Here is a 24,201-nt window from a genome sequence, read left to right on the forward strand (position 1 = left end):
TTCAGCAGGGGACAGTGCTGGAGGGAGATCTCCTCCCCCTGCTGATGTCCCTGCAACAGCTTTAAAGTTTTTCAAAATTACCACAGTTTCTGCACTGAGAGGGAACGGGTCAGCCTTTTCCTCTGGGGCAGCTGGCAACCGACCAGGGCTTCGTTAGAGCTGCCGCTGTCTCCAGTGAAAAGCCCTCCCGGGGAGGCAACGGGAACAGTGGTCTGCCTTAGTGATGCCAGAAAGCTGCTCTCCACAGATCAAGCAATGGCTTGTGCAGGGCATAGCACGGGCTGACCAAGATCACCCAGCAGGCATCGGGAAGCAGCAAGAAACTGTGACTGAGAGCCATTAACAAAATAAACCTCCAAAACAACGCAAACTTACCGCTTTCTGACACCCCCTTCGACAGAGAGCTCAGAATCGCAAGCCACATGCCTCTACTTCCTCACCTACTTTTTTTTTTTTTAACTTTATTAAAAAAGAAATACTTCCCTGAAGAAAACAAATTAAAGTGGCACAGGCTTCTTCACTAGAAAGGAGAGAGCTGGACCACTAGCTGTCACCCCCAGTGCCCAGAAGAGCACTTTTGGGGTTCCCAACCCCAGCTGGTCCTCACCTTCTACTGGTGGTGGGGGGGGGGGGGGGAATGGTCCCTCCAGGACCTGCCAACCCCCTGGGAGGATAAAACCAGCTTCTTCTTTCCTATATATTTTTTGTTTTTCACCTGGGTTCAGAATCGCAGGTTTTGCACCACCTCCATCTGCTGGAGACAGAAATACTGAGGGATTGCAAGTGGCACTCTTGGTTATGTAGCAATGCCTCAAAGATTTTAGTTCTCTGCCTCCATCTGGTGGTAGGGATGCAAAACCCACTTGTCTGGACTGATCTGGGGTACAAACAGAAAGGAAAATTAGTATCCTTACCTGATCATTTTCATTCCTGTAGTACCATGGATCAGTCCAGACTCCTGAGTTTGGCCCCCAACCCCCCCTAGCAGATGGAGACAGAAGTTTACCAAACAAACTCCGCCTCATATAGGCTGGTGCCACCTACAGTCTGGCAGTATTACTTAATGTCAAAGCAGAATGGATTATCTAAAACCCCAATTACTACATACAAGAAACCAAAACAACCGGAAACATTGGCTCACTGAACTCTCAAGCTGGGATCAGCAACCCATGAGCTGCCAACTAACCAACGATCCGCAAGAAAAAGACAGGAATAGCGGAGACTCTCCAAACTGATAAAACTCCAAATCAGGGCGGGACTCTGGACTGATCCGTGGTACTACAGGAACGAAAATTATCAGGTAAGGATACTAATTTTCCTTTCCCTGTATGTACCCAGATCAGTCCAGACTCCTGGGATGTACCAGAGCGTAATCTACTTGGGATGGGATCCGGAGAGGCCCGACGCAGTACCCCAGATCCGAACGTCCCTGTCCCAGGCTCCTGAACATCCAAACAGTAATGTCTAGCAAAAGTGTGAAGCGACTGCCACGTAGCCGCCCTACATATTTCGTCGAGTGACACCTGATGAGTTTCCGCCCATGAAGCCGCCTGAGATTGAGTTGAATGCGCTCAAAGGCCTATCGGCAATGGTCGGCCACTTAAATAAGCCGAATTAATGGTTTCCTTTAACCAACGAGCTATCGTGGTCTTGGAAGCCATATTACCTCGACGAAGTCCACTCCAGAGCACAAACAGATGATCAGACACCCTGAACTCATTGGTAAGTTCCAGGTAGCGGAGCAAAGCTCTGCGAACATCCAACTTCCTTAAATCCTTAAAAGCAGGATCCGATCGGTCGTTCTCAGAGAAAGCTGATAACTCCACTGACTGATTCACATGGAAAGACGACACTACCTTGGGTAGAAAGGATGGAACCGTATATGCAGGGAAACGCCCGAATCAGAAATCCTCAGAAAAGGCTCCCTACATGACAACGCTTGAAGTTCCGATAGCCTGCGAGCGGATGCAATTGCCACCAAAAATACGACCTTCAAAGTGAGATCTTTCAATGTTAGCCTACGCAGAGGCTCAAAGGGCGCCGAACACAAGGCCTTAAGGACCAAATTCAAATTCCAAGACTGACATGGATCCCATACAGGAGGTCTCAAATGTTTTACGCCCCGTAAAAAATGGGAAACATCTGGGTGCGCCGCCAAACAGACCACGTATGGTACTGCGCAAAGAACAGATAGCGGCCACCTGCACCCATAACGAACTCCATGACAATCCTTTGAAAACCCCATTTTGAAGAAAACTCAAGACCTCAGAGACTCCCGCCTGGGTAGACAACGTTCCTGGCTCGACACCAAGTATCGAAAACTTTCCAGACCCTGACATAATACAAGGAAGTGGAAACCTTACGGGACTAACATAGTAGATACTACCGCATCTGAATACCCCTGGGAAGTCAGACATTTCCTCTCAAAAGCCATGCCGCTAGACAAAAGCAGTCGACCTGATCGAAATAAACTGGACCCTGACAGAGAAGATCCGGTAGGTCCGGAAACCGCAATGGACCGTCGATGGCTAGATTGATCAGGTCCGCGAACCATGGACACCTCAGCCACTCGGGAGCGATGAGAAATCACTCCCAACGGATGCACTTCTATTCTGTGAAGAGTTCGCCCGATGAGCGGCCAAGGAGAAAACACATATAGCAGAATCCCCTTTGACCAGGGGAGAACCAACGCGTCCACACGCTCCGCGCCCGGCTCCCTGCGACGGGCAAAGAAGCGTGGCGCCTTGGCATTCCGGAACGTCGCCATTAAGTCCAGCTGAGGTGTTCCCCAACGGGTACAAATGCAATGGAAGGCTTCATCCGCGAGTTCCCATTCTCCGGGATCTAGGTAATGTCGACTGAAGTAATCCGCTCGAACGTTGTCGATCCTGGCAATGTGAGAGGCCGCTATGCTGAACAGACTGCGTTCCGCCCATGTGACTAGCAACTGGGCTTCCGGTTCCCCCCTGACGGTTGATGTATGCCACCATGGTCGCATTGTCTGACAGAATGCGTACTGACTTGCCACGGAGAATCAGCAGGAGAGCCTGCAGCACTAATCTCACCGGTCTGGTCTCTAACCGATTTATAGACCAGTGAGCCTCCTGTGAGGACCACCTGCCCTGCACGGACATCCGCTGACAAACTGCTCCCCAATCATATAGGCTGGAATCCGTGGTGACCACCATCCAATCTGGAATGGTCAAAGGCAGTCCCTGCTTTAAGTTGTCCTGGTTGAGCCACCATGCAAGGCTGGAACGAGCTGAACCCATCAGGGTAACTGAATATGAAACTGTTTTGATACAGGGTTCCAGCGGGAGATTAAAGCTGACTGCAAAGGCCGCATATGGAGCGAAGGCCCATGGAACCAATTCCAGAGTCGAAGTCATGGAACCCAGCACCTGTAAGTAATCCCAAACAATCGGAGAGGGATCTTATCTGTCACTGAAGTTTGACCAGACGCTCCTCCACGAGGTAAACCTTGCCCTGTCGAGTATTGAACAGAGCTCCCAAAAACTCCAAGGACTGGAAGGGAACCAGATGACTCTTGGCCAGGTTGACTACCCAGCCCAGAGCGTTTAGCAACTGTAACACACGATTGATGTCTTCCTGGCAACTCTGCTCCGACTTTGCCCTGATCAGCCAATCGTCCAAATACGGATGTACTAGGTATCCCTCCTTGTGAAGCTGGGCCGCCACCACTACCATGACCTTGGTGAACATTCTGGGCGCAGTGGCGAGCCCTAACAGCAGAGCGCAGAACTGATAGTGGTGCCCCACTACGCAAAACCTTAAGTTACGTTTATGATCGGCGCAGATGGCGAAGTGTAGATAAACTTCGGTGAGATCCAGAGAGGCCAGAAACTCCCCCCGACGCAATGACGGACCGTAGAGTTTCCATTCGGAAGCGAGGAATCCGGAGACATCTGTTGACCTGTGAGATCGAGAATAGGGCGAAACGTTCCTTTCTTCCTTCTTGGGTACCAGAAAATAAATGGAGTACCGGCCCTGCCGGACCTCCCCCGGCGGCACCGGTACAATGGCTCCAAGAGTGAGAAGCCTTTGTAATGTCTCTTGTATGACGCCGCTCTTTGGCTCCTGACCGCAAGGAGAAACTAGAAAATCGCTGACGGGGCCTGCTTGCAAAATCTAACGCGTAACCGTGTTTTATCACCAAAAGAACCCACTGGTCGGACGTGATTTTGGCCCACTCCTCGAAGTACAGAGTCAATCTGCCTCCCACCACTGGGATCGAGGACTGAGCAGGCTGCCCATCATTGCAAAGTCTTTCCACTCTGTCCGGAGCCGGGTCTACCAAAACGCCTGCCTCGAAAGGATGGAGTGTAGGGCTGCTGCCTGCTGGCGTTGTGACGATAGGAAGAACCCGAACCCCGAGAAGTCCTGGGCTTCCGACTCCCGCAAAACCGAGTCTTGGAAGAAAAAGTTCCTCTCGACTTTGGCTTATCCTCCGGTAGCCGATGTACCTTATTCTCGCCCAAGGACTGAATCAGGTCCTCTAGCTCCTTACCAAAAAGAAGCTACTCTTGATCGGCAGGGAACCCAGGCGCGCCTTGGAAGAGACATCCGCCGGCCCAGTGGAAACGGCCCTCAATGAAAAATTGCTACACATTCGCTGCTCATATCCCTAGGGCCCAACCTTCAAAAATCTTTTTAAGCTGAACTTCCTGTTTACGATCTTGCAGGTCCTTAAGGGCCGTGCCCCCGTAACCGGGATAGTGTCTTCTTCGTGACTGCTGCATCCACCGTAGGAACCCGTAAAAGTTCCAAAGCCTCCTTGGGCAAGGGGTATAACTTGTCCATCGCCTTCGCCACCTTAAGACCCAAATCCAGAGTGTCCCACTCCTTAACAATAAATCCGTGGCTGAAAAATGAAAGGAAAGACGAAGGCGGGCTCTCATAGCCCAGAACCACTGGGTCTGTAGCTCTAGACATGACTCCACCTGAGGCACGCTGAATCCCTAGTTCCCCCAAAATAGCAGGGATGAGAGGCCCCAACTCATCCCTGTGAAACAGGCGGACCACCTTGGGTCATCCCTGTCCGCCCATGAGCCCCCTGAGCCCGCTCTGTGGTGTCTCGGTCTCTCCCTCCACCACCCCCGTGGGGGTTGAGAAGGTAACTCCCACTCGTCCAGGTCCTCCGATTCCTCCGAAGATGAGGAAGGCTCAGGGTCAGGCACCGGGGTCCTTAGGGGCTTTGGTCGGTGGTCAGATGAGGCCCCGAATTAGGAGGGCCCCGAGGCCGCTTTGAAGGAAGGGGCTTGGGATTCCAGGGAAGGGGGTCTTCTCTTATGAGCCCTACAGGCCTTAAAGGCCTTTTGCATGAGCAGAATGAAATCTGACGAAAAGGAAGACCCCGAAGAGGTATCTTCTGTGTCACTTGCAGCCGGATCAGCAACATTTACTGTGACCCTCGGCACCGGTCTGCCGCCCTCGGCAGCTCCAAATTGAGGTGACAAACTCGCGGGGATGGTCCCCTCAGGACCTGGCAACCCCCCGGGAGGCAAGAGACCCTGACCTGCAGGAACACACTGCGGTCAGTCTTCACTAACTTTTTCTTCAAACGAAATTTTTCTCCTTTTTTTTTTTCTTGAGCCTAATCCTATCTAAATCCCTAGACTAGGCCCCACCAGACTGTAGGCTTGGCACGTCCTCCACCTGCTGGAGACAGAAAAATACTGCCAGACTGTAGGTGGCACCAGCCTATATGAGGCTGAGTTTGTTTGGTAAACGTCTGTCGCCATCTGCTAGAGGGGGGACCAAACCCAGGAGTCTGGACTGATCCGGGTATGTACAGGGAAATTTGTATTATTCACATCAGTCCCATTTCTCTGTCACACACTTATTGACCTTACAGTTCTGTTCTTCAGGTGGACACTAGAAGTCAATAACTGAAATCCTTCTCGGTCCCTCAGTGGCTGTGAGAGCAGAGGCAACAGATGTAGTATTACCAGACTCCTAGAGGCTGAAAATACCAAGACCCTTGCAAAATGCAGAATACAGAAGACAAGACTGCTGGAGATGCCAGTGAGAATACCTAAAATATACTCTCTTCCCCTCCTATCCTCACCTTCCCTAGGTAGGCCTCCGCAGTCTCCTTCATCTTGGTGAGCACCATAGAGGAGATTTCCTCTGGATAGAAGGTCTTGGTCTCTCCTTTGCATTCCACTTGGACCTTGGGACGCCCACCATCATTAACAACATGAAGGGCCAATGCTTCATGTCAGCCGTGGACCCACAGGATCGTCGAAGCGTCTACCAATGAGCCGCTTGGCATCTGCGGAGAGACATGTCAGAGGTCTTAGGGACTACCTTATGTGATCAAATGGGTGAATCTGTACTGCAGTGTTAAGTCTGGACTAACATCTAAGATGCGGAATGGGTCATATTCTGAATGGAGGCACAGGAATTTACAATAATCTGTTTTTATCCTTTTGGTTAGACAACACTCATGAGGTTTTTACCTTGTTCCTTTGCTATATTTTGAATGTGTGCAAAGTGTGAGAGAAAATCCTGCACAGAAAGACCAATGCAGTAATCTGGGCGCTAATAAAACATGTGCTGGTTTTCATTTTAACATTTTTAAACACCTAGAATTTGTTTTTAAACTTCCAATGCAGTAAGGTAATGATATGCTAATGCATCAAGGGTTAAACACACAACCTTTAAAATATATGTTCGGCACAGGTGGAATGCACATCTTAACTTGGAAAGGTGACCTTGGCAGTGAGAAAAGTTTTTTTGACAAGCACAGATGGTGCTGTGTATTGTTCCAGGTAGTGCTCATTACTTCACACCATACGCTGCCAGTTCAGGGGTTTCTTCCTGCCAAGATTCTGACTGAATCATGCAGCACCTTCCATGCTGGCAAGCACTATCACAGGAAAGAAGCCACACAGGCTAGCAGGCCAATCGCTGTTCCCAGGGTGGCCCCGAGAGCGATCATCAGTACTGGGAACATTTTGCAAGTGCTTTTGTTGCCTTCTCTTTCTTGATACTCGTGTCACTCACTCTTCCTGCTGACAATAAGCCCACCCCAACCTCTGCTTTTCTGCAGTTCTTCTCAGGCTTCTGCGGGCTTTATTGAAGGCTGCTTTTGAGAGCTGCCAGGAGAGAGATTTAGGAGAGTCACATGAAGAAAATGAGAGATATGGCTGACTCCAATTTTCCAGCACTGGAAATGCAACTCCATCTCTAGGCAGGCTTTAAGTTACAAGCGTTAGGAAAAACACAGTTATTGCCAACGCAGCTCTCTGCATTGGGGAGTACTGCTTATTACCCTCATTTGCATGGGATTTTCATGCAAGGGCATTAAGCAATACGTCCATTTGGAAATGTGCATTTTCTGTATGCAGAACTCCTTGCTGCATAAGCAAAAAAAGAAAATTAGGTCTTACCTTTGTTAATTTTCGTTCCTGTAGTACCAAGGATCAGTCCAGACTACTGGGTTATGCCTCCGCACCAGCAGGTGGAAACAGAGCAAAACTTGACGAGCTCCACTATCTATACCAGGGTGCCACCCACAGCCTGTCAGTATTACTCAATGTCAAAGCAGTGGATATTCCCCATGTAACTAAAACTATCTACACAAAATCAACCAGGGGAACCACGGATCACTTTCCCCAAGAGAACCCAGATCCAGAGAACAAAACCGAAGTGGCAAAACAACCAACTACAGAGCAGAAAACCTTTCGTCCAACACAGCGGACTCTCCGAAATATACTGCAGAAAGGACAATGGGCGGTACTCTGGACTGATCCTTGGTACTACAGGAATGAAAATTAACAAAAGGTAGACCTAATTTTCTTTTCCCTGTACGTACCGGATCAGTCCAGACTACTGGGATGTACCAGAGCCGCACTACTTAGGGGGGGGGGGGGGGGGGGAGAAACAGAGAGGCCCGCTTTCAGGACGCCTGCTCCAAAATTTCCCTCTCTGGAATCCCGCACATCCAGTCTATAATGCTGCGCAAAAGTGTGCAACGATTTCCAGGTCGCTGCCCGGCAGATCTCTAGGGGTGAGACCTGTTGAAACTCTGCCCAGGACGCAGCCTGAGACCTCGTAGAGTGTGCCTTCAACCCTAACGGTAGAGGGCGACCTGCAAGAAGATAGGCAGAATTTATTGTTTCCTTCAACCAGCGAGCTATGGATGTCTTAGATGCCATATTACCCTTTTTAGGCCCGCTCCAAAGAACGAATAGATGATCCGACACCCGGAAGGCATTTGTAAACTCCAGGTAGCGCAAGAGAACCCTGCGCACGTCCAACTTCTTCAAATCTCTAAAGGACGCATCCGGATGCTCGACATGGGCAAAAGCAGGGAGATCTACTGACTGATTCAGATGAAACGCTGACACCACCTTGGGCAGAAAGGAAGGAACGGTCCAGAGAAAAACCCCGGACTCTGAAATCCTTAGGAACGGCTCCCGACATGAGAGGGCCTGAAGTTCCGAAACCCTCCTGGCGGAGGTGATCGCCACCAGGAAGATGGTCTTCAACATGAGATCCTTCAAGGTGATCCTCTTCAGTGGCTCAAAGGGAGGCTGACACAGGGCCCTGAGCACCAGATTTAAGTTCCAGGACAGACAGGGTGAGACAAGCGGGGGACGCAAATGTGTTGCACCCTTTAGAAAACGTATCAAATCGGGGTGGGAAGCTAAGGGCCTCCCCATCCACCGAACCACGCAGACCCCCTAGAGCCGCTACCTGCACCCATAAAGAACTACAGGATAGTCCCTTAGCCAGACCATCCTGTAGGAAAGACAGGATATCAAGAATGGTAGCCCGGGTAGGCCGGACCGACCTAGACATGCACCAGGATTCAAAGACCTTCTAGACCCGCATATAGGAACGAGACGTTGACACTTTGCGGGAGCTGAGAAGAGTGGCCACCACCGCGACCGAATAACCTTTACCTTTCAGACGGCGCCTTTCAAAAGCCATGCCGCGAGAGAAGTGAGCCGCCTGGTCGAAACAGACGAGCCCCTGATGTAGGAGATTAGACAACGGCGGAAGCCGTAGCGGCGCTTCCAGGGACAGATTGACTAGGTCCGCAAACCAAGGCCTTCGCGGCCACTCCGGGGCCACCAGGATAACCTCCGTGGGGTGATTCTCTATGCAACGCAACACTTTTCCTATGAGAGGCCACGAAGGAAAGACGTACAGAAAGATCAAATAGGGCCATGTAAGTGCCAAGGCGTCTATCCCCTCCGCCCCTGGTTCCCTGTGGCGGGCGAAGAACAGAGACGCCTTCGCATTCTGGGAGGTCACCATCAGATCCATGGCCGGCCATCCCCATCTGTCGCAGATGAGCTGGAACGCGACATCCGCCAGTTCCCACTCGCCCGGGTCGAGATGACTGCTCAGGAAATCCGCCTGAACGTTGTCCACTCCTGCGATATGGGACACGACAATCTGAAGTAGATGCTTCTCCGCCCACTGCATTAGTAGGCGAGTCTCCAGAGCCACTGGCCGGCTCCGGGTTCCCTCTTGGCGGTTGATGTAGGCCACCGTGGGCGCATTGTCCGATAAAATCCTGACCGCTTTTCCCCGGACCAGGGGCAGGAAAACCCGTAAAGCCAGGCGCACCGCCCTGGTGTCCAGGCGATTTATCGACCAGCGGGACTCTGTCACCGACCATTGTCCCTGCGCCGACTGCCTCAAGCAGACCGCCCCCCAGCCGTAGAGACTCACGTCTGTAGTGACCACCGTCCATTCCGGGGTCACGAGGGATACTCCCTGCAGCAGCTTGTCCTTTCGTAGCCACCACTGCAGGCTGGCTCGCGCTACCGCCAGTAAGGGCAGCAGGAGTTGGTACTGTGCGGAGACTGGTCTCCAACAGGAAAGCAACGCCGACTGCAAGGGATGCATGTGCGCAAAAGCCCACGGAACCAGCCCCAACGTAGAGGTCATGGATCCAATCAACTGCAAGTAGTCCCAGGCCGTTGGTGGCCGCATCCGTAGGAAGGACTTGACCTGATCCTGTAGCTTTCGGCAACGGTCCTGGGAGAGGAAGACCCTGCCGAGACGTGTGTCGAATAACGCTCCCAAAAATTCCAGAGATTGTGAAGGTTGAAGATGACTCTTGGCCGTATTGACCACCCAACCAAGGGAGTGCAAGAGGCGCAGGACCCATTGGACCACAGACCGACAGAGCTCCTCTGACTTGGCCCGGATCAGCCAGTCGTCCAGATATGGATGGACCAAGAGACCCTCCCGACGGAGGTGGGCTGCTACCACCACCAGGATCTTGGTGAACGTCCTGGGGGCTGTCGCGAGGTCAAAGGGAAACGCTTGGAACTGATAGTGTTTTCCCAGCACAAGGAACCGGAGATATTTCTGATGGTCCTTCCGGATCCCGATGTGCAGGTATGCCTCTGTGAGGTCCAGAGAAGCCAGAAACTCCCCCGGACGGACTGATACGGTCACGGATCTCAAGGTCTCCATGTGGAAACACGGGTTCCAGAGACAACGATTGACTCCCTTCAGATCGAGAATGGACCGATAAGTGCCTTATTTCTTTGGAACGACGAAGTATATGGAGTAATGTCCTCTTCGTTGCTCCGAGGCTGGGACTGGGACGATAGCTCCCAGTTCTTCCAGATGGACCAACGTCTGAAGGACCGCTTGCCTCTTGTCCGGGTGTCCGCAAGGAGAGGGGAAACACCTTGGCCAGGGAAGGTAAGCAAAATCTAACGCGTAGCCGTGTCTTATCACTGAAAGAACCCATTGGTCTGATGTGATTGTGGCCCAGGCCTCGTAAAAAGAGGGACAGTCTGCCCCCCACCTTTGGAATAGACACCTGGACCGGCCTGACATCATTGCGTAGACTTGCCACTCGGCACGGCAGAGGAGGAGGCAGGTCTGCCAAAACGTCTCCCCCGAAAGGGCTGGGATTGCTGCCTACCGCCTCAGAGGCGAAAGGAAACAGAAGAGGAGGAAGAAGAACCAGGGCGAGAGGACCGGGGCATCCGGCTACTCCGGTATCGGGAACGAGAAGAGAAAGACCCCTTGGAGCACGCCCTGTCCTCTGGCAGACTGTAACCCCTCCTCTCGCCCAGCAGCTGAATCATGTCGTCCAGTTCCTTCCTGAACAGCAGCCTGCCTTTGAAGGGAAGAGATCCCAGACGAGACTTGGAAGCCCCGACCGCTGCCCAGCTTCTCAACCACAGGAGACGTCTGGCCGTGATAGCGGACACCATGGACCGAGCCGAAGTTCGGAAGAGATCATGTAGGGAATCCGCACTATAGGCCACCACAGCCTCTAAACGTCCGGCCTGTCTAGCTTCCTCCTCGGAGAGGCCCTCGTCGGCAAGAAGCTGCTGGACCCAACGGAGACCCGCCCGTAAAGCGAAGTTACTGCAGATCACCGCTCGGACTCCCAGTGCTGAGACTTCGAAGATCTTCTTCAATTAGACTTCCAATTTCCTGTCCTGAAGATCCTTCAACGCCGTGGTACCCGTGACCAGGATGGTAGTCTGCTTCGTCACTGCCGAGACAGACGTGTCCACCTTCGGCACCTGCAGTAGCTCCAGTGCGTCTTCCGGCAAGGGATACAGTTTATCCATGGCCTTTGAGACCTTCAAGCCCAAATCTGGCGTATCCCACTCTCTAAAAAGCAGATCCGTGGAAGAAAAATTAAAGGGGAATGTGGTAGGGGGACCGCTCAGGCCCAACAACACAGGATCCATGGATCCATCCTGGGACTCCCCTGGGGGGTTCCAGTATCCAAAACACAAGTGCAGAATAACTCGTTGGATCCAAAGGATCACTCCCTGTTAACTTGTTGCTGAAACTCTTTAAGATTTTGTGATTACATGGTGTTGTCCCTCCCGACGCAGCCAGCGGGCGAAACGCGGGGTCCGTGTCGGGGGACCCCTACCTGTGATTGGAACTATACGTAAAATTTGACAGTGGAGTTGCCATATGAATTGTTACAAATTAAATGAACTTTGGATCCAACGAGTTATTCTGCACTTGTGTTTTGGATTTCTGATTGAAAGTGCAGTTCCAGCCAGAGTGGTGTTTAGGTTCCAGTATCCCCAATTCCTCCAGAATAGCGGGGATAAGGGGAGCTAATTCGTCCCAGCGGAAGAGGCGAAGCACCCTCGGGTCATCGCCCTCCGAAGCCTGCCCCTGGAGCACTGAACCGTGCGCGGAACCATTCTCACCCTCTGCCCACCTCGGGGGCGGGGAGGGGTCCTCCTGATCCTCCGGGTCCTCCGACGCATCCGAAGTGCCCACTTCATCCCTGGGTGGGACAGCCCGCAGTGGCCGTTTGGCTTTGGGGAGCCTGGTACGTCCTCTGCACGGGGGCATCCCCATGGGCTCCTGCTGCGAGGAGCGCCTCTTAAGGGCCTTGCGGGCTTTAAAAGTCCTATGCATGGCCAGTATAAAGTGTGACGAAAAGGAGGTACCGGAACCGTCCGAATCCATATCGCAATCCCTGTCCCTCCCCCGCCCCACGGACCCCCGCGGGGCCGATGGTAAAACGGGGGAGAGATCGCGTCCCCCCTTGCTGACCTGTGTCCGCCGCAACATAACCCCCCCCCCCCGATTGTCCCCTCGCCCACCGGGATGCAAGCCGAGCACAGCCCATCCTGGGAGAGGCGCGCGCTGCAGGATCCACATGCCGTGCAAGCCGCACCGCGTGGCATGCCTGGCCGTGCCGAATGAAGAGAGCCATGAAAAAGCCCGTGAAAACGCGGAGGGAAGAGGAGAGAGAAGCGAACCGAGCAAAGAAAAAACAAACGAGGTCGGGGAACCGGCGTGGAGGAGGGAAGGCTTTCAGATTTTTTTTTTTTTTTTTTTTTTTTTTTAACGGAACTCACCGGCGCTGTCCCTCACCGAGTTCTGAATCGGGCCGCCGGGGGTGAGTGAGCCGGGCTCCCCGGTATCACCCCAGCTGGGCTGTGGAGAGCGGGATCCTCGACCCCTAGCACCAGCAGACCGCTCTACCAGGAGGGATAGCCCTCTCAGGGCCTGCCCACCTCCCGGGAGCGCTGAAGGCTTCAGAGAGCTGAAAAAAACAAAACCCCCTTTTTTTTTTTTTTATAAACTTAATCAAGGGAGGCTAGAAGGACAACCAGACCAAACAAACCTGCCTAGCTATCCCCCAACTTTCTAAACCTCTCTTTCCTTAATAAAAATTTACAACCAGGCTGTGAGCTATGCACCCGCACCACCTGCTGGAACAGAGAAATACTGACAGGCTGTGGGTGGCACCCTGGTATATATAGTGGAGCTCGTTAAGTTTTGCTCTGTTTCCACCTGCTGGTGCGGAGGCATAACCCAGTAGTCTGGACTGATCCGGTACGTACAGGGAAGTGTGCATTCAAATGTATACAGAAAGGAGCATTCATCTAAATGCACCTTTCTGCATCGGTCTGAAAGTGTTTATAGCAAGGGTCTCTTTGAGAATGCGAGATACTGTCTTTTCGTACCTGCTTAGATAGGGAGATAGGGTCAGGAAAACTGGCAGATGTGCACAAATGGTTTTCCTTTAAGCCCTCTTCGGTCTCCAGAGACATAACACTAGTAGATCCAGACTCACCAAACACAGTGTTGGCAGGATTCATGGCCACCTGATTTTTAGCAGCATCTCCGATCAACCGCTCAGTGTCAGTGAAGGCTACATAGCTGGGTGTGGTCCTGTTTCCCTGGTCGTTGGCGATGATCTCCACCTTGCCATGTTGGAAGACTCCAACACAAGAGTAGGTGGTACCCAGGTCAATCCCTATTGCTGGACCCTTCGACATGATGCCTGGAACATAGGATAAAATCATGTCAGGCGTTGTCAGTGCAAGATCAATGAGAGGGCTGGCCTCTGAGCTACACTAAAGCACACACACACTGAATGTATGTGTGTACTTATTTGTGTGTTAGCATATTTACTGATACACTGATAGGTGCACACACTGACAAACACCTACACATGCAGATAAACACTAAACACAAATTCAATAAAGACCGCTAAGCATTTTTCCCACCCAGAGACACAAAATGAAAAAACATTTACATATGCATGTACAGTAACATTTCCACTAAGACAGTGCATTAAGATTATTTTAGGAAGTCATTTTTAGATTCCCTGAAGATTACTGTATGGGAAGATGGGGTTGATAGATCAAAAAAATGCCCATTAATTGATAAATGTGGATCAATATTGGAGAAATTACTTACCTGATAATTTCATTTTCCTTAGTGTAGACAGATGGACTCAGGACCAATGGGTATAGTGTGCTCCTGATAGCAGTTGGAGACTGAGTCAGATTTCAATCTGACATCAGCACTACATATACCCATGCACGAGGCTCTGTTCCTCAGTTTTCTCCTCGAAAAGCAATGATGGATATATGTGTGTTTGGATAATTTTGATTAATTTGGTTAACTTGATTAACTTGAAACTTGATTACTCGGATTGGATGACAAGGTTTCTAGCTGGAGACCGCTAGGGCATTCAACCGAGAAGCATAGACACCTGGTAATATGGGTGTCTGAACTAGAAATAAGGATTGGCTTACCCGTGCTTGTGTTGCACTCGGGAGGGAGGCTCCCCCGGGGTTTCTTGATTGCGAGGCAGCCATGGGTGGGGTGCTGAGTCCATCTATCTACACTAAGGAAAATGAAATTATCAGGTAAGTAATTTCTCCATTTCCTAGCATGTAGCAGATGGACTCAGGACCAATGGGATGTACAAAAGCTACTCCCGAACCGGGCAGGAGGCTGCCCGTGGCCCATTTAGTACTGCCTTTGCAAATGCTGTGTCCTCCTTGGCCTGAACATCCAGGCGATACAATCTCGAGAAGGTGTGGATGGAGGACCACGTTGCCGCCTGACAGATCTCTGTGGGTGACAGCATCTTGGTTTCTGCCCAGGACAGTGCCTGGGCCCGGACTTGTAGAGGTGGTAGCTTGCCTGCCTCTACGTAGGCCGCCTTACTTTGATCCAGCGGGCAATGGTTGCCTGCGAGGCTGCTTCCCCTTGCTTCTTCCCGCTGTGAAGAACGAATAGATGGTCCGTCTTTTGTACAGGTTCCGATCTTTCCAGGTATCGGACTAGGAGTCTGCCGACGTTCAGGTGGTGAAGAAGGCATGAGTCTTCAGAGTCCTTATGCTTATCTGGAGATGGCAGTGAGATGGTTTGATTTAGATGGAAGTGAGAAACTACCTTTGGCAGGAAGGAGAGTACAGTGCGCAGCTGTATGGATCTTGATGTGAATCTGAGGAACGGCTCCCGGCATGATAGTGCTTGACGTTCAGAGATTCGACGGGCTGAGCAGATTGCCACGAGGAATGCAGTCTTCAAGGTCAGGAGCCATAGGGACAGACCGCGAGTTGGTCTGAACAAGGTTCCCGCTAGGAAGTCTAACACTAGATTGAGATTTCATAGGGGTATCGGCCACTTTAGAGGTGGTCAAATGTGTTTAACCCCTTTTAAGAAGTGGGAGACATCTGGGTGGGCCGCTAGGCTGTTGCCGTCCACCCTGGGTCTGAAGCCGGCCTGCAGAAATTCCAGGATCATGGGGATTTTGACTGTCCATGGAAGGATGTCATGGTCCTTGCTCCATACTCTTATGTATGTTAAGGAAGTGGAGAACTTGCGTGCTCGGAGCAGTGTGTCTATCACTGGCCCTGAGTATACACTCTTTTTCAGGCGAGACCGTAAGCAAGAATCTCGTTGGATCTTTGTGTAAGATCGGTCCTTGCTGGAGTAGATCCCTGTGTGGAGTTCGGTGTAGAGGGTTTCCCGCCAGAAGTCTTCGCATGTCCACGGCCTTCTTGGCCAGTCTGGGGCCACTAGAAGTACCAGCCCTCTGTGGTATACTATCTTGCGGATGATTCCATCCAGTAATGGCTATGGAGTGAAGGCATACAGCAGGTCCATCCTGAGGCCAGGTCTGGACGAGGGCATCGATTCTGTGGGACATCGGTTCCAGTCTTTGGCTGAAGAACTTGGGAACCCGGGTGTTGAACCCGGTTGCCAGAAGATCCATGGCTGGTGTTCCCCAGTGGTTTACTATCCGCTGGAAGGCTGTTGTCGACAGTGTCCATTCCCCTGGATCCAGACTCTCTCTGCTGAGGTAGTCTGCTGTGATATTATCTTTTCCCGCGATGTGGACGGCCGATATCCCTTGTAGGTTTGATTCTGCCCACGTCATTAGGAGTTCTATTTCCAAGGACACCTGCTGGCTCCTGGTTCACATCTGGTGGTTGATGTAGGCCACTGTTGTGGCGTTGTCAAACATGACTGACTGATTTGCCCCGGAGTCTGTGGCTGAACTGTAGGCAGGCTAGTCTGACTGCTCGGGCTTCCAGTCGGTTTATGTTCCATGCCGACTCTTCTTCGTCCCATTGCCCTTGAGCCACTAGCTCCTGGCAGTGGGCTCTCCATCCCCACAGGCTTGCGTCCGTGGTGAGAAAGGTCCATTCCTGTGGGGATAGGCTTGTTCCCTTGCTCAGGTGGTCTTCTTGTAGCCACCATTGTAGTTGGTTCCGAACCTTCACTGGTAGCCGGAGGGGGGCGGAGTAGTTTTGAGACATCGGGTTCCATCAAGACAGTAGGGAGTGTTGTAGAGGCCGCATGTGGGCCCTTGCCCACAGGACGACTTCTATGGTTGATGCCATGAGTCCGAGGACTTGAATTCCACCCTCCCCATGGCATGGGGCTATCTCCAACAATGCTCGTAGTTGTTCTATCAATCTCCTCCTCCTTGTAGGGGGAAGGGTGACTTTGTTCCCTTTGGTGTCGAACCGGACTCCCAGGTATTCCAGGCATTGGGGGGCTGCAGGTGGCTCTTGGGTGTGTTGACGACCAACCCGAGGTTCTGCAGTAGTTCCTTGACTCTGGTGATTGCCTGCTGGCTTTCCTCTGGCGATTTCGCACCGATCAGCCAATCGTCCAGGTATGGATGCACGAGGATTCCCTCTTTCCTCAGTACTGCTGCTACTACCACCATGATCTTTGTGAACGTTCGGGGAGCCACAGCCAGCCCGAATGGTAGGGCCTGGAACTGGTAGTGATGGCCCAATATCGCGAAGCGTAGGAAATGCTGGTGGGTGCGATGGATTGGTATGTGGAGATAGGCATCTGACAGATCCAGGGAGGTCAGGAATTCTCCCAGTTGTACCACTCTTATGACCACATGCAGGGTTTCCATGCGGAAGCAGGGTACCTTCAGGTAGCGATTGACTGTCTTGAAGTCCAGTATGGGCCAGAATGTTCCCTCTTTCTTGGGCACGATGAAGTAGATGGAATAGTGCCCCGAATTTTGTTGGTGCGGAGGCACTTGTGTTATTGCCTTTAGGGCAAGTAGTTTTGATAGTGTGGTTTCCACTGCCTTCTTCTTGGAGGGGTCGTGGCACGGAGAAATCACAAACTTGTCCAGAGGGATGCTGTGGAAGTCCAGGTAGTATCCCTCTCGGATGATGGATGGATGATGGATAGGACCCAATTGTCCAACGTTATCTCGACCCATCGTTGGTAGAAAAGGGTAAGCCTGCCCCCTATGATCTCTTCCTGAAGATGGGTCTGCTGATTCTCATTGTGTGCTGCGGCTGGGGCCTAGTCCTGAGCCGGCTCCTCTTTTGTCGTCTGTTCTGAAAGGACTGCCCCTTGCCGGCGGGGCACTTGGTAAGTGTTTTTCTATGGTCTATAACGCTGGGATCCTCTGCCCTTGGGTGCCCGGGGAGAGGGGCGTTAGTTCTTGTTCCTGTCCTCCAGTAGACGGGGTACTGGGGACTCTGGACTCGCCCCATTTGTCGGCTAGTTTGTCCAGGTCGCTTCCGAAGAGGAGTGATCCTCCAAAGAGCATTCTTGTGAGCCTCGTCTTAGAGGACGTGTCGGCTGACCCGCTTCGGATCCAGAGCTGTCTTCTGGCTACCACTATGGATGAGAGGCTCCTGGCTGAGGTTGCATCCGAGAGGAATGATATTGTCGGGTCTAATGCCTTGATTGGCATAGTTGTGTCCCTGGCCATTGCCAGGCAGGCGCGTGATACCACGGCGCAGCAAGCAGCGATCTGTAGGGTCATAGCTGATACATCGTAAGACTGCTTGAGGATGGATTCCTGCCGTCTGTTATTGGCATCCTTGAGGGAAGCTCCACCCTCGTCTGGTATGGTGATGCAGACCAAGGCATCGACTTTGGGAAACCTCAGGAGTTCCTTCGTCACAGTGTCCAAGGGGTAGAGAGCTTCTAGGGCTCGATCCCCCCCCCCCCCTTTGAAGGTGGCCTCTGGGGCGTCCCATTCCAGGTCGATCAGTTGTATGGCCTGTAGCGTAGGGAAATGGTGTGAGGTTTGGTGAAGCCCGGCCAGAAAGGGGCTCGCCTTGGACTCTGCTGTGTTGCATGTGTCTGGGATGGCCAATGCCTTCAGACTCGTGGCTACGAGATCTGATAATTCGTCTTTTGGAAGAAGCTCGTCATGGTGCAATGCGGTTCCCCTTCTTCCAGGGGTTCTGGTTCCTCCTCCGAATCATCTGTGTCCCCCTAAGGCAGTGGTTCTCAACCTTTCTAATGCCGTGACCCCGGTAATACAGTTCCTCATGTTGCGGTGACCCCTCGCCCTGCGAGGGCGGGGTGAGGGCGGGGCTTTGGTCATATGGGGGCGGGGTTATGGATGGGGTTGGATTTTAGTGCATACTTATTTATTATGACATTTATAAACAGAACCACCATTCCTCATAAAACAATAAAATTAAGAAACATAAAGCATCAGTTATAATAGTAAAACCATACTAATAAAAGAATATTTTAAAATTACTGATAAATAGAATTTCTGTTAATTAAAATCATATACATTTTTATAATTTCCCAAATTGCCAATAAAATATTTCAAAACAGCACATATATCAAACACACAATAATTAAAACTAATAAGGATTTTAAAAAGCCCCTGCTGTCCATACATGGGAGCTCTTGATTTCCAGTCACCCTGATATTGTCGAGGATTAGGAGGTTATCCTCTCTCTCTCACACATACTCTCACATGTCCATTCTCTCTCACACATACACTGTCACATACATACACATTCATGCTCTTATACCCACCATAACCTCTCGCTCTCACAGACACTGATACACTCTCAGGGTGTAAGACACTCTCTCCCCCCCCCTCCCCCCCTACTCACACACACTCTTACTCCCCTGGATTTTCTCATACACACTCATGCTCTCACTCTTACTGGCTCCCTCACAACCTCAGAGCCTCTCAGATAAAACTCTATGCAGCAGAAATAATGCTGAATGTTGAGAATTGTGTTATGCAGACTAATCTGGAAAATGCACTAATTTCTACATGAGTCATAATGAATCAGTCCTCAGCTGCAGGCTTCAATTGATTATCCTGGCTCCCTTTAATTTAATGTTTGCCAAATACAGTTCATGTGTAACAGCAATCCTAATTCTCCACCAGATCAAGCTGATTTCACATCCCACTTCATACTTTGTCACCTCCAGCTGAGTCAAACAATTAATCTAATTACTGCCACTGCTGCCACGTGGCTATTGGGGAGGCGCTGAAGCCCATTCTGCTGCCTCCTCTGTGCAGGCCCCCTGGGTTTCCACTTCCTCCATGTTGATCTCGTACATTGTGAGATCCGCCATAGAGAAAGTGCTACTCTTGCACATTCCCAAAGATTACATGTACCAATCAGTAAAAAGTAATTTATTTTTTTTTACATCTGCTTCCCTTTATTTTTTTGCCATTTCCTTTTATATTGCCTTTTTTTCTGTTTCTTTTCTCTCCACCTGTCTTCTTCCCTCAAACACACAGTCAGGTTCTCATTCTCACATGCATTTCTCTCCTAAACACACATACACACACAGGATCTCACTGTCACATGCTCTTTCTGTCATGCAATCATTCATACACACAGTCTCTCACTGGCACAGGCTGTCTGAGTCTCACACACAGGCTCTCTCACACCCCCACATGCTGCCTTGCTCAAGCACAGGCTCTCACTGTCACATGCTGTCTCTTTCACACACACAGAGGCTCTCACATGCTGTCTCTGCAAACACACACAGTCTCTCAATTCACTCTCACACACAATCTCTCAACTCACCTCATACTCGCACACACCTCTCTCTCACCTCTGGGCCTCTTCTTTACGGGTTACCACAGGATGGGCTCTGCAGCGGCCCTAGTCTTCCCGGCCCCGCTGCTCCTCTTCTGCATGCGGCTGATGCGCCTCCTCCTTCCTGCCCGTGCGGCTCCGGCAACATTTGTCTTCCGGGGCAGGGCGGGCAGGAAGTAAGTAGGAGGAGCACCGCGACGCGCTCCCTTTTGGGGTTGGAGGAGGCAGGTCTCCAGCTTCGCCCCGCCTCCCCGCAGCAGCCGCGGCGCCGCGGACCGGCAAAAAACCCCAACGGCCCGGTACTGGTCTGCGGACCGGGCCGTTGGGGTCGGTCCGCAGATCAGTTTTGGTCGAACGACCCGTGTTTTGGTCGAACGACCCGTGTTTTGGTCGAACGACCCGTGTTTTGGTCGAACGACCCGTGTTTTGGTCGAACGACCCCCGTCGGGGTCGCGACCCACAGGTTGAGAACCGCTGCCCTAAGTGGAGGTATTTGTCCAAGGTCGTCTCATCTGGTAGAGGCCAGGAGGGCCCTGGGAGGTTCTGGGCCACTGGCGGGGGTCGTGGTTGTGCTGCTGGTGGTCCTGTCTGTGCATGAATGTAGGATTGTAGTTCTGCGAAGAATCCCGCCCAGGTGAAGTTGCCTGGGACCGCACTGGGTCTGGTGGGAGGGCCGAGTCAGGAATAGAGAGGTCCGGGGTAGTCTCACTGGTAGATCCGGAGTCCTCTACTTGTCTCGGCTCCCCCCCCGAGCTTCTTCGCACAACAGGCACAGGGCGGAGGACACCTCGGGCTGTGCCGCTCTCAGGTGGCATGCCGGGCAGAGGACTGGACCTTTAGCCGTCTTGGACGGCGGTGCCATGATTTGCACGTGTTTCTTGTACAGATGCGCGTGCTGAGAGGCCTGGTTATGCGTTCCGGGTGCGCCTATGTTGTGCACCTAGGAACGGAAGATGCATGCGTGGCTGTGCGCACGGGGCTAGTTGTGCGCGGCGCTATGCGCACAAGTATTTTATGCGCCTAGCTCATAAGCAGCGACCAAGGGGGGGAATTGACGCCGGCGACCATGCAGGCAAGATGACGCTCCCCCCGCCCCCGGTCTCCAGGTGGGAGGACCCTCGAGCCAATTTGGGGTCTAGCCCGGATGGGGCTACTCAACCCGGTTAGACAGACGCCGGAGGGATGATCTGTGCGGTTATCCAAGCCTCGGAGACCAGAGACTTAGAGAAAAGTTTTCTACCTTACCTTGTCTCTGCGCTTCCCGGTCTCTTGCCGGGCGGTCTCCGGCTGCGGGGGAAGAGGGGAATACCTTCACCGCCGCGCTCGGTCTTCCACCCGCTGCCTCTCAGCCGCTCCCTTTTCAGGGGGCTAAGTCCACGCCGGGTTGGGGACTGGACCGAGGCTGCTTCTCAGCCCCCTGTGAAGGGTGTGGCTAAGTCCACTCCGAGACCGAGGCTTACCTCTGAGGGATCTCGGAAATCACCTCAGGAATTCGACTGGGGGAGGGACCCTTAAGTATCACCGCAGAAGAGCATGGCTCGTCTGTAGGTAAGATTCTCTCTCTCTTTTTTCTTTGAATTTAGAGTTTGGTTTTCTAACGCTGTGCAAGCGTGTGTGAAGTCCCGAACTGCTATGGAGACAGAAAAAACTGAGGAACAGAGCCTCGTGCACGGGTATATGTAGTACTGACGTCAGATTGAAATCTGACTCAGTCTCCAACTGCTATCAGGAGCACACTATATCCATTGGTCCTGCTACACGCTAAGAAAATGTTCATTGCACATAGTTTAGGCATGAGTATCATTAGGCCTGAAACTTTAGCAAGCTGCTTGATACTAAAAGTAAAGATAAGCCAGGATACCTTGTTCTTTCTACATTTGTTTTTCTAAGAGAAAAGGCTGGTGAAGACCTGTTTGAACCTTTTGGGAGTCAGGCAATACCAGTTTCTTTAACTGGCCATAGCTTAACAAGCTACAGCTGGCTAGTCAGAGATATGAGTGCAAGTCAGAACACTTAACACTTGCCGACACTGGATTAGAGTCAGAAGAGTAAGGATAAGGATTTGCATTTGGCAGTGTTCTTTGAATGGCCCACGGACAGAGCAATTAGCTGGTTTGTGGAGTTTGATGAAACAGTCTTCCGTTTTCTCTTTATCTTTTTGTAATTTACTCTATTAAATTTTAACATTAATATGACAATGTCAATCAACGTAATGGATATTAAATCACCACAATAAAGAAAAAATAATATTCAGAGGAAAAGGCCAGGAGAAATATTACAAATTATCTATTCAGGCAATCAATATTTGATTTATTTCTTTACTCTTTCCTCCTACCCCATAACATTTAAATGATTAAATATCCTTATACTATGTAATGGGGGAGATCAAGATTCCAGTTAGGAGCTATTAATACTAAACACAAATTACAGGAAACAGGGAGAGTCCTGATCATTCTTCTATGTGATAACATTAGTTGTCAGTATTCCCGATCAATATCTTAGCATCTAAAAATGACTTAAGATCAGATGGTTCAAAATATATATACTTAACATTTATTTTCATGATACATTTGCATGGGTAACAAATAGCAATCTGAGCTCCTATTTGCTTGGCCTGTTGCTAAGAGCTAAGAATTATTATTATCTCCTTTGCTGAGTTGCTTTTACAAGGCCCGGGAAAATCCATATTTTTTGTCCATAATAATGAACCTGTCTATTTCTTAGAAGTATCCTCAAAAAAACTTAAACCCCTACTCCATTCTCAAGACTTCCGCACAGTCCTGCAAGCAACAATGTTATCAAAAATGGATTACTGCTTCTAGGCCTTCCCTACTCTATTAGACCCCTGCAAATGTTACAGAATGCTATGGCAAGAATCCTTACAAATATGCACAAAGCCGACCACATCACCCCTATTCTTAAGGAACTCCATTGGCTTCCCATCTCCTCCCACATCAGATACAAAACCCTCACCATTATTCACAACTCCCTGCACAACCACAATCACTCCTGGCTTGAGGATGCTCTTCAATTCCGCTCCTCCAATTGTCTTATTAGAACCACACTTTCAGGAACCCTCTAGACCCCTTTCCTTAAATGTGCTCACCACACTTCCAGAGAAAGAGCCCTATCTATTGCAGGCCCCTCCCCTCTGGAACACTATGCCACTTGAGCTCCGACTAGAACCATGCATTCGGAAAGTCAAAATAGGGGTTAAAACATGGCTCTTTAAAATGGCCTACCCTGATCCGGATCCTACGTAGTACCCCTGCTCCCTCTACTCCTTCAGAGAAAGAGCCCTTGTCATTAACGTACTCATAGCCTTCTCCTCTATTCCATTCTCCCATTTCTCTGTACCGCCTTATATACCCTCTTTTATATATCTCTTTACCCCTCCCCTGCCTTAAACCCTACCTTTTTCGCTATAGTAACCTTTTTATACCCCTTTTATTTAGCCCCCTCCGCTATCCTTTAAACCTTACTTTTCCCTATAGCAACCCTGCTAATATATATATATATATTTGCCTTTCTGAACGCCTAATCCTATATGTACTAGTTAAAGATAATGTATATTGTATATAATACTTTTTGGAGTGTATAATTTATATAAGGTTATACACAGTCCCTTATTGAGTGTATAATTTACAATGCTACTTATGTTCTTCTGTTTTCCATCAGTTACTGTTCCTTTTCTCCTCTTCCTGTTTTTCCCTCTCTTCTCTCGCCCCTTCTCTCTTCCTATCTGCTCCCTCTTCCCCCCACCCTGGTTTTTTGAAATTTCCTCCTTCAGTTATATTGTAAACCGGCATGATGTACCCACGAATGTTGATATATAAAAGCTAATAAACTAAATCCCTATCAGAAGGAAATATAATCTTAAGAACGTTCCTCGTCTTTCAATAGACTTCTCCCGATTGGCGCAGGCATTACTCAGAGTTCTGTAGGAACCGGAACGATGGCGCAGAGATCCTGTAAGCGCTGCAGGGTGTCTTGTACCACTCGCCGCTTCTGACAGTAAGCGCATGGGGAAATCATGTAGCGGTCGTGGATCGGATGTGCAAAATCTAAAGCGTAGCCGTGTTTAGATTATGCTTAGGACCCATTG

The 24,201-nt window shown here is 50.7% G+C and overlaps 1 protein-coding gene across 1 annotated transcript in view; it reads right to left on the reverse strand.

Annotated features, from left to right (window-relative positions):
- LOC115075766 (heat shock cognate 71 kDa protein-like) overlaps nucleotides 1-24,201 on the reverse strand; it is a 260,192-nt gene that overhangs the window by 213,110 nt on the left and 22,881 nt on the right. Inside the window, 4 exon segments of the mRNA XM_029576505.1 lie at nucleotides 6,089-6,219; nucleotides 6,222-6,252; nucleotides 6,255-6,295; nucleotides 13,571-13,780. Of these exon segments, the coding sequence (XP_029432365.1) occupies nucleotides 6,089-6,219; nucleotides 6,222-6,252; nucleotides 6,255-6,295; nucleotides 13,571-13,775 (408 nt within the window). The 5' untranslated portion in view covers nucleotides 13,776-13,780.

This window comes from Rhinatrema bivittatum, chromosome 14, assembly GCF_901001135.1.
Source record: "Rhinatrema bivittatum chromosome 14, aRhiBiv1.1, whole genome shotgun sequence".
In the NCBI taxonomy this organism is placed as follows: domain Eukaryota; kingdom Metazoa; phylum Chordata; class Amphibia; order Gymnophiona; family Rhinatrematidae; genus Rhinatrema; species Rhinatrema bivittatum.